This window comes from Dinoponera quadriceps, unplaced genomic scaffold (genome assembly GCF_001313825.1).
Source record: "Dinoponera quadriceps isolate SergipeBrazil2010 unplaced genomic scaffold, ASM131382v1 scaffold1831, whole genome shotgun sequence".
Taxonomy (NCBI): Eukaryota; Metazoa; Arthropoda; class Insecta; order Hymenoptera; family Formicidae; genus Dinoponera; species Dinoponera quadriceps.
The window spans coordinates 405519-419470 of NW_014556430.1; the positions used below are offsets into that span (position 1 = coordinate 405519).

Below are 13952 nucleotides of genomic sequence, written 5' to 3' on the forward strand. Positions count from 1 at the left end.
CATGTTGAAAAACCGCTCGATAGTTCAAAAGAGGCGGCTGTGTGAACACATGGACGAATATGTTTGAGTCAACGACTTTGAGGCAGATCATGTTGTTCATCAGTTTTTTCGTCATAATTTTCGCAACAACAATATCTACGGCGCACAGGTTAAATGTACCTCGAGTTTTGTTACCTGTGTTCAATAATTTCGCTGTTAATTTTACGCTGGAAGTAACGGACGATGGCTGTTACAAATGGTGATTATTATTGCTTATCACAACAAATTAACATATGTGATGTGTTATCGTTAAATTGTAATAAAATGTAATAATATAAGTGCTTTACCATAGCAAAGATCAATTTGACCATCGCATAATGTATTACCGGTACTGCTATAACCTTATCGATATACCAGTGTTTCTCTGTATCTATATTTAACGTGTAGTACTTGCAATACATAAATCCTTTTAATATAATAAAATATATGTAGTGTATATATGACAAATTATATACATGTTTTGTCCATATTTGTCCTAAAATCAATTGGTATCAGTTTTTTCAATACATTTCTTAATATACCTCTTAGGTCATCTTCACGCTCCGATATCATCCAACTGATTCCTGTAAATGAAAACTTTGAGAGAACATGCTCGTCGGCAGTATTAATTCAAACAATAACAAGAGAACCAACAAGGAATACTGCCATTGTATTAGCTGAGGATATCAATACTGGTAACTTTTTGCGTTGCGATGTCATAGTGGATGCTATTTTTTCTTTAAATCTCACTACCACTACAAGAGAATTGTACATTGAGGATATACCTGAAGCATTTGAAGTACGAGCGTATGATGAACAAGGTAATATATGTAATTAAATATGCTTACAAAGTACATAGATTTAGCCTTTGAAATATATAACTGTACTGTGAGCGAATTTAAACAGATGTATAAATAATTACATAGGAAACCAGTTTACAACTTTAGCTGGCATAGAATTTCTATGGGAAACTGGCGATGCTGATAAACGCATACCATCTGATACTAAATCAACAAGTAAGGTATTACGCTTTATGACCTACGAGGAGTCGCAATATGAAAGACCTGCTAGTGTGGCTGCACTGGATAGTATTGGTAAAAGGGGTAATATTGTTCTTATAGAAGGTATCAAGACTGGTACAGCTAAGGTAAATTTATATCCCAATAAAACTAAGTAATATTTAGTAATATTACTGCCTCAAAATATTTCAGCACATGGAGATTAAGAATACATATTATTAATACATCATTCAATATAATACTACAAAGTATAGTGATATAAAATACAATATAATATCAAATTAATATATTAATTTTATTAACACACACACACAGTATAACTATTCCTTATAGAATAATTTTTTCATAAGGAAATCCTTTCTTAGGTATCCGTCAGATTGCCACATTCCGAATATAGGCATGTTCCACCCGCGGAACTTGAGCTAATCGTCATTGCAAATTTAATCATTATACCACCGGAAATAACAATAATGGTTCACGATAGTTTCAAATACAAAATAATGCACGTAAGTTCTATCCATTAAATTAATCATACGTTATGTAAACGTGGACAGGCGACGATCTAAAGGTCAAGGAAAGGGAAACGGAATATTACTCAGCAATTACATCAGTACTTTTCTACTTTTCATATGCATTTAGCTTTTGTCAACTTTCGGTCTCCTGCATCTCGATAAATTATTGTTGTTTTATGTTTCACTTTACATAAGTCTGTGCATTTGTAGACTCGTCAAGGGCGGTTGGAAGAGATCAGCCTGCCTTCGAGCCAATATTATTTGAAGGCTGAGAATTCCGACATACTAGAGATCGTTAATGAATACGATTTCGCGTACGCCCGTAAAATGGGACGTACGAAGGTCTTCTTACACGATAAAAATGTCCGCGAGGAGTATTCGGTTATCTTACCTTCCGCGACGGTCAATGTACACGAAGTGGCCAAGATTTCTCTGTCTGTTCTGCCGAATAGAAATTGGGGATTAGTCTTAGGTCACACTCACGAGATTATTGTCGAGCTGTATGACAGGTGTGCATGTTATCTCGTTCTGTTATCCCTGTATAATCGATTTTCTTGCTTTCCTTTTGTTTCTACAATTCTTGCCGCAACGTGTGTAATAATTCTTAATTGTGATGTATGTGAATCGTAGCAAGGACCATAAATTCTACATCGGAGAAGGTGTTGACGTGCTTATAAAGATAGACGAACAATATTTCAAGTCCAAATTTGCAACACAGAATGGCACTTACGTTGTCGGAGTACCGATTACCTGCGGAACGATGACTGTGGAAGCGACGTTGCGCGGCATAATCGACGAACACGGCGAGAAAATCACGTCTATGCCGCAGCTTTATACGACAGCCGAATTACTGATACACGAACCGGTTAAAATTCAACCTCGTGTCTTAGCTATCCCGTGGGACGTTGCGAACAGATCTAGGTAAATTTTCTCCTACCCATATTTTCCGTGCTTTCTTTTATTTACATTATTATTTTTTTTTTGCAATAGAAATAGGAGGAAAAGAATCATTTTAGTTCGATTTTTACGTTGCCAGGCTCGAATTATTATTAATTCTTTAAGGCCCGCACATCGTAATCCCGTTGAAGTAAAATATAATTTATAAGATCGTTTTAAAGGACATTTCTGATGACACTTTGTTTTGTTCGAATAAAATTCGCCATCGATTTTCTGATATAAAAATGAGGAAATATATAAAATTGTTTTACCTAAAAAAATATTTGTTTCTCGCTTGCTTATATAACATAGTCGTTGAAGAACACCGGAGAAAATTCTCATAAGTAGAATATATAATAGTAGAATATGCTTACATTTCTTCACGAATCATTTTATATAAATCTGAGCGTTGGTGACTTCGCACATATTGGTCTTCAGTTGGACACTATTTCACGGGTTAGGACGAAGAATATAGGGTTCATTTAGGATGCATTGATAATATCAGGCCTAATTATAAAGTCTAAAATGGATGTGCGTTAACATGTTCGTCGGGCCTTGAAAAATTAAGTTCCGCATTGGTCTTCGGTGTTACAATAGGTCCTTGAAAGGGAAGTGGAAAGCATCGTAAAAACTGCGGCAGGTAAATCTGTTCTCGAAGCTTACCGCTTCACCTGCGTTTCAGATTCGACATAACGTTGAAGTCGAACGGCGGGGACGGCTCGTACGTGTGGTCCAGCAGGCAGCCGTCCATAGTGGCGGTCTCGCAAAATGGCGGCATCAGGATCCTGTCTGCGGGTTCGGCAGAGGTGGTCGTCGCGATGGCGAGGAATCCTTACAACAAGGACACCGCGAAGATCTACGTGTTGCCGCCGTCGAAACTGAAGATAATCGAGTACAACATGGAGGCTGCTGTGGGGGAGCAGATTTACCTGCACGTTGCGTTGTACGGCAAGCTGGTCAACGGTTCGGACGTCAAGGAGATACCCTTCAGCGATTGCAAGGACGTCCGCTTCGACGTGCACATACCGGACGGGAACTTCGTGCAGGATCACAACAAGGACGTGCAACCGGTCGGGGCCGCTTGCGCCGTGCTGATCGTCAGCAACTACTGCTGCGTGGGCAAGTCCGACATCACTGTGGCCTACAACGTGAAGGAAAACAACCGCTATCTGGTGGACAACGTGACCGTCTCGGCGTACGAGCCGCTCGTGGCGGTGCACCCGGAGAGCAAGGAGACGTTACTCGCGTTGGGTTCCTCGCGGAACGTGATATTCAAGGGCGGGCCGCTGCCGTGGAGCAACCGGTCCCGGGATTACTCGCGGGAGATACGCTTGTCCAACGTGGAGGTCGCCGAGGTGACGGAGCGCGAGGACCCGTCGAAGGTCGGCCCGTTCGACCGGACGGTCTTCAGAGTGACCTGCAAGCTCCTGGGCAAGAGCACGCTGACGTACACGGTGTCGAACGTGCCGCTGTTCCCGAACTGCAAGCACACCCGCGCCTCGGAGACGGTTGAGGTCACCTGCGGCAAGCCGAGGTACATGTACCTGCAGCCCGAGTTCAAGGACAGCAAGAGCTGCCCGCTCGGGCAGAACGCGGACAAGATAATCGCCCACAGCGGCAGGCAGCTGAAGATCTCCGTGATCGTCAAGGACGAGGACGGCAAGCGTTTCGACAACATCACCAGCCTGAACATAGAGTGGCACCTGGAGCCATCGGACAGCGGCTCCGTGGAGGCGCCGTCCAGGACGATCGAGGACACTTGCACCGACGTCGACGTGATCCTGCCGAAGGGTCATTACCAGAACGTCGGCTTCAAGAAGTACCATGGCACCCTCACGGTGTCGGCGACCGTCACCGGATACCAGAAATACGTCCTCAACAGGCTGAAGATCACCCCAGAGTGGCCGCCGTTCCCCATCGAGAACCAGAGGGGCAGACTGGAGACTCCGTTGATAGAAGCCTCCGTGGAGGCGACCCTGGTCAACGACACCGTCGTCCACCCGGACAGACTGATGATTCTCAACGACCCGACGAGCATATCCTACCTGCAGGTCAGCCAAGGCTCCGGCTATTACGAGTTCCTGCTGAGCTCGGACGAGATCGCGGAGATTCGCTACTTGGACACGACACGGACGGTCAGCGTGATTCCGAGGAAGCCGGGTGTGCTGCGGATGACCCTGGTGGACTTGTGCCTGCCGTCCATGCCGGCGGAGGTGCACGTCGAGGTGCAGCAGCTCGCGGTGATCGAGGTAGACACCGTGAGCAAGATCGAGAAGGGGAAATGCGTGACGGCCGCGTTGAGGCTCTACGACACGCATGGCCACCTGGTGAAGCTGCCGTCGCAGAGCGCGTTGGACTTCCACGCGGACGCCGACAACGAGCACATCGAGATCAAGCAGCTGCCGGTGAACGAGCAAGGCAGCGCGCCGTACGAGAGGATCCTCTACAAGATCCACGGGCTGTCGGAGGGCGAAAGTCGACTGACCTTCGTGAGGAAAGGCGGGATACGGAGCGACCCGGTCACCGTGCAGGTGTTTCTGCCGCTCAGGGTGCAGCCGCGGAACCTGACCATCCTCATCGGCACCATCTACCAGGTGCAGACCATCGGCGGGCCGCCCAACGCCGAGGTCGAGTTCTCCACCGAGAGCGGCGACGTGCTGCACATCGACCGCAACGGCATCTTCGAAGGCAGGTCGCCCGGTCAAACGAAGGTGCACGTCCGAGCCATCGGTTTCGACGCCAGGGGCAACAAAGTGGTTTATTCGCAGGTAGGGAATCTGATACTCCTGATATAATACACTGGTATCGATACTTTTCTTTCAATATCGGGTATTTTTCTATCGAAGTTTAAGATTGGAAGATATTAAAACTGATCATAAAGTGTTGATGTTTTTTAATAGTCGAAATGAATAACAAACATTTCGAGATAAAATTATGTAAATATGTTAATAATATGTTAAAAAATATGTTAAAAAATAAAATAAAATAAATGTTCATTACAAACCTTTTCATACATGTAATGAAAATTTTTAAGTATAATTTTAGGTTGATAAACGCCTAAAAAAGAACGAAATGTTTGATATTCATTTCAATATATTATTTTTGAAAAACACAAATACTTTGTGTCAGGCTCTTATAAGCCTTCCTAATTTTTAACTTTGTATATAACATATTAGAGCTTTGAACTCTTTTCTTATTTTCATATTGATATTTTCTTTCGATACCTTTTTATTTTTAATCTTTTACTCAGTCGATCTTCAAGATATGTATTTTTGCTTCATGAACATTAGTGTAAAGCTCGTATCTCAGATTGCGAATTAAGATTGAGATTGAATTAAGATTTGATCAATCATAGCAAAGTTTATTAAACACGAATTTAGTGACCTTTGCTCTGATTAGGCAAATTTCAATTTAATCTCAACCTTAATTCGTAGTCTGACACGAGTTTTACAAGTTACGTTTTAAACCAATCTTTTTCACGATTTTTGTTACGTTAATTTTACGGTTGATTGCTGAAGTAAAAGGAACGGACATTTTCACGAGTTTTCGTCGATCACGAGTATTTTGTGCATATATTATTTTTATTGGTGTCTACATTTTTTTTCTGATGCTGGTCCCTCTAATGATAGCGATGCTCTTGATTAGATACCTGTTTCAATATCGATACTTTCATGGTATCGCAACATTCCTGCTCGCAGGATCACGCGGACATACACGTGCTGCACCTCGAGGACGTGAAGATCTCGACTCCCGTGGGTAGGGTGAAGGCTGGCGCCAGATTCCCGGTCTGGGCGTTCGGCATCCCCGATTACCTCACGCCGCTCATAATCGGCTCCATGCAGCTGCCGCTGAGCTTCACGTGGTCGTCGAGCGACCCGGGGCTGCTGACTCTGCACGACATGTACGAGGGCACCGGGATCAACATCAGGTACCAGAATCAGGTGTCTCTGAGGGCGAAGGCGCTCAGCCCAGGTTTGGCGACGATCTACTTGAACGTCACCATGCCCTGCAACATGCTGTCCGGCTGTAAGAACGACGTCACGTACACCACGTTCGTGAAGATCGAGATCTTCGAGGAACTGCGGCTGGTCGAGCCGCCGTCTTCGCGGGACGCCTCGCCCATACTGATGTCGCCGAATTCCGTCCTGCGGCTGCGGACGAACCGCGACAAGCACGCCACGACCACCTACAAGGTCCTGTCGAGCGCGCACGGCAACGAGTCCGCGGACTCACGCGCCTTGGCACCCGCCACGAAGACCGTGAGCGTCGACAAGGACGGAGTCCTGAGGTCCGGCGACAACTTCGGCCGAACGGTCATCTCCGTCGCGAGTACCGAGGCCTTCAACAAGCAGACCCTGGCGCTCGTCGTCGAGGTATACGCCCCGTCCCTTCAGCCTTCAAGGGCAGAAGTCCTAGAATCCGTAACTGTTGCAGGTCAAGCCTATTCATTACATGATGCTGTCCTTGAAATCGAACCTGCGAATACGGAACGGCGAGGAGCTGAACATGCTGCCGAAGGGGATGGAGCTGGACTACGTGGTGGAATATTACGACAACGTTGGCAACAAGTTCGACGCGGCTCAGGCCAGCGTGAAGGCCATGCTGAACCGCGTGGATCTCGCGTCGTTTGCCACAGCCCCGGATAATGTCATCACCGCTAAGTTCCTGGAGAATGGCGAGCTGGTCATGAAGGCCTTCAACGAGAGGAATCCGAACGGAATGTTCGACTACGTGCACATGATGATCGGCGATATCGTGTTCCCGACGAAGGTATTTAATCGCTAATGGAGAAGGTGCCTTTGACAATTGTTTCGACTTCTTCCGTTGATTCACTTCGACGCTCTTTTCATTTAACGTAAATTGATTGACTATTTGCGGGGGATAAATAACTTGGTAACTTACATTGATTTGTTCTTTATTAATTGCCAAGATAACTAATTGGATGTCAATTCAACGCTCTCCCCAATCTAACATAAATTCATATTAATTTACTTGCTATACAAAAATAACTTGGTAATTTAAATGATTTGTTTTTTAATTGTCAAGTTCATTAATCGGATATCGATTCGACGTTCTCCCCAATTTAACGTAAATTGATATTTATATTAAATTAATCAATTCGACATTTTCCCTGATTTAACGTGAATTGATATTATTTCAAATTATTATTCAATTATTAATAAATTATACGTGACACTTTTCGCAGAGCACTCTGACTGTCGGCGATATCGTGTGCTTCTCGATGCCGCTTCTCTCATCCGACGGAGACCCAGGATACTGGCAGTCATCCGCGCCTGAGATATTGCTAGTGGATCCTATCACAGGGATTGGTCGTGCACGAAGCGTCGGACATGCAATTGTGAAGCACAGTCTTGCCACGCACGTGCAAAGCGAGATAGAAGTCGATATTCTGCCGATTTCACGGGTAATTGCAATTGGCACAAATGTGTCTCGTTATCCTCAGACTACACTCGATATACGTTATTACGAAAATAACGTCGCAGGTATCCATCGTCCCTTTGAGAGGAAGAAACATCACCGGCACGGAGACATTCAGCGTGCCGCTGGTGCTGAAGAGCAAGGACGAAGAAGTCAAGGAAAACAACGTCTTAGCGCGAGGCTTAGGCGGCTGCCGGACGTTGTCGTCGTTCGCGCTGAATGCGTTCCCCTACACGTGCAACATTCAGTTCGTGTCGTCGACTCTGTCGTTCAACGTGAAGGATCTGTTTCTCGTGAAGCAGCGATTTGACATTGTAACGGGTCGGTTTCGCTTTGCTTCTCTGCTCTTCTCGCATCAAACGTAATTTCAGAGCTGTGTTAAGAGTAAGTCGTAAAGAACAAGTTCGTTGTAACAATCTTCCCGTCTTCTTTGTCATAGGCTTTTATTATTGCGATATTATACCAATGGCCTCTCCGTCCGTAAGCATCAGCACACTGGTCAGTCACATTCAGATCACCGCCCAGAGTCGAGATATCGGGTCGACAGCTTTGGAACTCGTTTACCTGCCACCTATGTATGTCAATGTGAAAGAAATTACGTTCGTCACCGCTCAGAGTCAAGGTGCGCCCGCTGCGACCTTCGAAGTGTACGGATTGTCGTCAGTATTGGAACATCTCACGGTAGGTCGCTTGTCTCATACACAATATTAGCGGTATTTCAATTTGTGACGCCTGAATATATGCGAAATAAAGCAAAATAGGAAATATCCCAGATAAAAGTTGCAGGGTTTGGAGGAAGACATACTTTGGTAACTTTATTTTCGTTGTATAGTCAATAATTCAAAGTCATTTCGAGGTCACTTCATTTTTTGTTTTCTTAACGCAAATCGATTGCTTGTTTATTCCGCGTATAAAAGTACTAGGATAAGATCATCGAAAAGTGAATACTTTTCGAGGTATTTCACTTTTTATTCTACTTTTCAGTACAAGATATGGAATATAAAATATTCACTTTTCGATAACATCGCCTTAATACTTTTTTACATAACAATATGAGAGAAATCGATTACTGATATTTATTATTGCATATTGGTGCATCGATACATTTGCGTAATGCATTTTTCTTAAAGTTTCTCTATATATAATTGTTTACCATTCTCCGGCTAAATCGATGCGCTATCACACTTCCGATTAGATCGAGGTGCCGGAAGGCGTATCCATCACCTGGCAACAGTACATCTCCAAGTCTGTGATGCAGTACAGGCTGCGCCTGATGCGCAGTCAGGATGAGATTCAAGGGCAGAAGGTGTTCGTCGCGAATGACCTGACCAAGCAAAACATATCCGTAAGTGATCTACACGTGTCTCAGGCGGATATCATGACTCATTGTTATCATGGCGTTTTTGCTTCCAGCTTTACGTACGGATGTCGAAGTACAGCCACTTCCTCCCTCTGTCCGGAATACAATGGGTGGATTATATGTATTTCCACAGATACACGCTGGGAACGTTCTTCGTTCTCGCGATTACGATTTTTTACAGTAAGACTGAACTTCATTTGTCCCGAGCCTTCTTAAGCGAGCAAAGAATGAATGAACGAACAGCAAACTCGTCACAGTTTGACAAATGTGTACGCCGTAACGAATCGGAGAAGAATGTCTCTGGCCGATTCATAAAGTGGTTTATCAAAGGAAATTTGTTTTGACGCGAATATATATTCGCTGCTCGTTCGTTCTTCGTTTGCTCAGTGTGCACCCACCTTTATGAATCTCTCAGAGATCAAACTAATCAACTTCGCTTCGTATGAATACTTTTGGTCTGCTCTTTTTCGCTGAACTAGCTGCACTGGCTTGTACCTCTCCTCTTTCTTCCATCAAGTCTTAACTACGCAACTGTCTTCTTTTAAGTGTCATAAGTGTACACTATTTCAGTGGAAAAAAAAACTTTTTTAGTACCAAAGCACATGATATGGGTGTTTCACTTTTCTAATAGCAAGAAATTCATTAAATTGATCAGTCTGGCTTCGGAAAAAACTAGTATATTTAATTGTTAAAGAATATCACAGTATCATTAACGTGTGACTTCTCTACTTGTTCAGTATGGAAGAACAAGGTGGCGAATATGAACTTGACTATCAGGAACAGAAGTATCTTCGGTGAGTATATCTATCGATTCAACTCGTAATATTTTATGACGTGTTATTTTTGATCTTTCTTCGCAGCCGACAAGTCTCCGTCGATAGTGAGGAAAGGCGGTATCCCGTGTACAAACGCCTCGACCTCGTTCAGTCCATCCAGTCCGCGAATTATGCACTCCACACCGCAGAGCCCGTTCTCGGCGTTCGAACGCAGTCAGTTCGGCGAGAGAACAGTCTACGGTGATCCGCGTGGTTTCAGCAGCGGACGATAGGAGAGGAAGTAAGTCGACGAAGACTCGTTAAAGAGTGACCATTCGCTACGGTACGCTAACGCTGAGAAATCGTTCTGACGATTCATCGTAGCTGTTTGAACAAACATTACTGTGACTGCTCGAACAATTAGTACTTCCGTTCAACGCGACAAATCGCGTATGTACATATATATCGTTGTATACACTTTGTAATGTTCAATAACGTTACACAATATGATTTGTGTAATTGTGCGTGCGTGTGTCTGTGTGGGTGGGTGCAGATGTGTGCAAACGCGAATGTAAAATGCGACTGTGTGGTTGGACGTTGATAATATTTTGATTACACGTACGCCAGGGTTGTCACGGAAAGACTTGGAAAACCCGGGGAAAAGTCATGGTCGGGGGAAGATGTAAAAGAACCTGGAATTTTTAATTTTACTTTCGTAATTCCCTTAAATGCTCTTATTCTTACGGAGTATTTCTAATTTTTTCTATGTTATATCTAACACTTATAATCAAATGTATTCGAAACCTTTGATAAATTATTTCTTACATGGTAGGGACGTGGCACATAGAAAAACTCAAGCGATACAAAAAGTGACCAATCATAACCGATTGTCCCTTGAAAATAATCGAATATGGTTGGCCAATTTTATTCAATTACCCTTTTTCGTCAAACTGCGCTCTTTCCTCCAATACTTTTTTATTGGTCTGAATTTGCACTGAGAATTATCTTACTAAACTTCTGAGTTTATGTTGCTTCTAATAATATGAACTATTTTTGCCGTGATGCCTGTTTCTAAACGTTAGAATTTCAGATTGGCTGTGGAAAAATTCTTTCCACTGTCGTACGGAAAAATAGGGAAGTTTGAAAATTCGTTTTCCGTAGCAACCCTGATTATACGTACACACTTTTACGCGCCCGTTCGTTTCGACGGCGATATATACGGTTACTAGTCACAAAGCTATATTTTTGTTTACACAAATAAATAAATAAAATGGCAGGCGGACTTACCGTTGTGTATACTTACGTGATATCGTGTAGTTATCACACGGAGAAAAACACTCGTCTCTTATATTTTACGAAATTGTAATGCCTCGTGCATCGTGATTTTCATAAATAACGTTTATTACAAAAGTAGATGTACGTTAGCGGAACGGTCGTTCCCTGCGATGATATAAGAAAACAGAAAGTGACCTAGGTGTATCTTAGAGTATAGGCGATCAGTGTTTCTTTGTGCTCTTCAGCAGTTTCTCATATTTGCTTTTGCTCGAGTACCACAGAGCGAACGGAATGGCTAGTGGAGGTAGAGTCATCACAGCGAATGCGGCCCAGTCAATCTGCGATTATATCGGTATTCGATGAAACATTAGTCGTACTGAGCATCGAACAATAGCGTATCAAATGTGCTACTAGAAAAGTTTTCATTCGCAATGACCTCAGTCCTTCTTTCGACTACTTACCACGTGAGATGAGAATTGCTTGTCATAGTCTCTGTACGCCACAATAAGTCCTTCGCCAGGCTCGCTGCTTACAGCCACCTGTAGCCTGGGAGCGTCCTCTTTGCGACGGTACAAGACCTCGGCTGAGGTAAAGTTGAAGAATCCAAATTTGCGTGGTCTCACCACTACGGTATGACTCACGTTTGTGTAAGGTGGCACACGGTCTATCCTGGCGTTCAATTCGCCGCTCACGTGAGTGAAATGGTCTGGATGGAATGAATTGTCTGTGATCTCAACTTCGAATGCAGCCACATTGCCAATATTGTAAATAGTGTACTGTAAAGGATGTAATATATTTCAGTGACACTGGACGGATATTTTGGAGATATTGCATATAGAAAAAAAAATTGATATATATATATATATNTAATAACTATATCCATATTTTCTACTAGGTATTTGTTGAGTATTTGTTTAGAAACTAATAGCCTAGCAGCTTCCTCTTCTTCTTCCGCGTATACAGATGTAAATAATACAGCGACAGCTGCGAGCAAAATGTGCCACTTCATTCTGTAAGATTAAAACGGTTTTTTTTGTTTTCTCTTATATTTTACTATGAAATACATTTCACACAAGTTCACTGATATCAGTTGATCAACACGTCTTGTAATTTTACATTAATATCTATTAAATTTTTGCAATGAGCAAATATCTGGAATTATGATATAATCGTTTCACTTAAATATAACAATTCTGACTACCATTAATTCATTTTAAGCAAGAATTCCCGTTTATCTCTAACATTATGTTACTACCATATAAATTCGTTTTCCTCATACGAAGATACCTGTTTTGTATTAAATTTTTTTACCGAAACATTGTTAGAATTACACACGGAAAAGTCGGTCCGTTAAAGTTTTACCGCTGTGAATACTTCATTGCGAGTGAAAACTAAAAGAAAAACCGCTCTCCGCTATACCGCCGAGTGGTTGGAGCAATTTTCAATTCTGTGAGAAAACGCATATTTATCTCGAACGCAAAGATTCGAGGCGTATGAAAATTCCGTAAAAACTCACGTTGTCGCGTGGAAAACGTCCCAGTAATTATTATCCTCGCCTGTTCAACGTAGCAAGACTATCACTCGACTACTCCATACGGAGAGAGTCGGCGACCGCAAATTAACTCGCGATCGAGTGCCAACAGCGCCCTGTTTGCTGCCACGTTTCCGACATGGATGATACACATAAGTATTTCCGGTACGCGCTGTAAGCGGCAAGATGGCGGTGGCAACTCGGCTGTCAAGGATCAGCTGATTGTGACACTTGCCGTGAACAAAAGTAACACACATTTATATCGATCCTTCTGATTTACTTTGATTCCACTTCCAAATCGTATTAACTGTATTTTTAAATACTAAGTGAAAAAAGTCAGTCTCTTCCGACGAAGTTCCGTAATCTCTGCTACGGGTCGCTACTGTTTCTACGGACAATTCAAACTCGTAGTACGACTCAACGGCAGGTCGGACGGAAATCTATTTTTCAAATAGTACGATTCAGTGGCACGTTAGACGCTCGTTTTATCGTTAAACAATGTGATCTAATAGCAGATGTGCGGGCATTTTTATTCTCAAATGATCCAACTCAACGGTTAATCTAAAATAACCGTTTTCAACAGCATAACCCAATGGCCGGTCGGACAGATTTCTGTCTTTGTCTATTGGCCGTCGACGCAGTGTGAATTCATCATTATCGCTTGTGTTTACCCGTGTTCGCGTCTGACGTCTGATTCGGGGTAAAATGTAACCGTATGACTCCTCAAATATCATGAATGTCATTCAAAGGGCGTAATCGTACGAGGGATGTGCGGTTGTCCCGCGAGATTCAATGATTATTAGCGTGTCAAATAGGTAGGTCACATAGCATATAATATTCGCATAAACACAGTAGTGAGTCGTGGGAAGGCGTTCGACGAGGCACTTGATGTCATTGTTAAAAAAGCATAAATCGCCACGAAATGCGTCTTCTCGTCGATCACGCTTGGCGTCATCACCTGTTTTAGTTTTATCTGTTACGTGAATCTATTTATTATAATGGATAACCTCAAACCATGATGTTATTTTAGGTCGTGTATCAGTTGCAGGTAAACGTTTCAAATATGGGCTGACACGCTTGTTTTCTAAATCCCGAGAAAATATTTGT

General features: G+C 43.1%; 3 protein-coding genes and 1 long non-coding RNA gene across 11 annotated transcripts in view; 2 read left to right on the forward strand and 2 right to left on the reverse strand.

Moving 5' to 3' along the window:
- The first annotated feature begins 21 nt into the window (after positions 1–21).
- On the forward strand, positions 22–11317 carry LOC106747363 (nuclear pore membrane glycoprotein 210). 3 transcript variants are annotated; one of them, XM_014624806.1, is made up of 16 exons: positions 22–238; positions 568–839; positions 945–1165; positions 1403–1543; positions 1760–2058; positions 2180–2470; positions 3168–5253; positions 6184–6858; positions 6920–7255; positions 7692–7910; positions 7990–8245; positions 8364–8605; positions 9120–9269; positions 9338–9464; positions 10022–10078; positions 10145–11317. In XM_014624806.1, the coding sequence occupies exons 1-16, from the start codon at positions 60–62 to the stop codon at positions 10330–10332; spliced, it is 5739 nt and encodes a 1912-aa protein (XP_014480292.1). In that variant the 5' UTR covers positions 22–59; the 3' UTR covers positions 10333–11317. The 3 variants fall into 3 exon arrangements, 2 of the variants coding, with proteins under 2 accessions (XP_014480292.1, XP_014480293.1); XR_001374649.1 differs by lacking the exons at positions 10022–10078; positions 10145–11317 and having other exon boundaries at positions 7990–8285; positions 9338–9428; XM_014624807.1 differs by lacking the exons at positions 9338–9464; positions 10022–10078; positions 10145–11317 and having other exon boundaries at positions 7990–8285; positions 9120–9304.
- On the reverse strand, positions 9164–10006 carry LOC106747366. The gene is made up of 3 exons (XR_001374650.1): positions 9683–10006; positions 9348–9376; positions 9164–9248 (listed from the first exon to the last, which is right to left on the reverse strand). It is a non-coding gene; the product is annotated as an uncharacterized LOC106747366 (long non-coding RNA).
- A 102-nt stretch (positions 11318–11419) lies between the features above and the next one.
- On the reverse strand, positions 11420–12940 carry LOC106747365 (translocon-associated protein subunit beta). Its single transcript, XM_014624815.1, has 4 exons — positions 12831–12940; positions 12182–12324; positions 11776–12092; positions 11420–11652 (listed from the first exon to the last, which is right to left on the reverse strand). The coding sequence occupies exons 2-4, from the start codon at positions 12321–12323 to the stop codon at positions 11536–11538; spliced, it is 576 nt and encodes a 191-aa protein (XP_014480301.1). The 5' UTR covers position 12324; positions 12831–12940; the 3' UTR covers positions 11420–11535.
- Positions 12941–13009: 69 nt separating this feature from the next.
- Positions 13010–13952, forward strand: part of LOC106747364 (S phase cyclin A-associated protein in the endoplasmic reticulum) — a 47270-nt gene continuing 46327 nt past the window's right edge. For 2 of the 6 annotated variants that reach the window (XM_014624814.1, XM_014624813.1), the window contains exon 1: positions 13080–13660. The gene's annotated coding sequence lies outside the window, so the exon portion shown is untranslated. The other 4 variants (XM_014624808.1, XM_014624810.1, XM_014624812.1 and 1 more) reach the window with 4 other exon arrangements.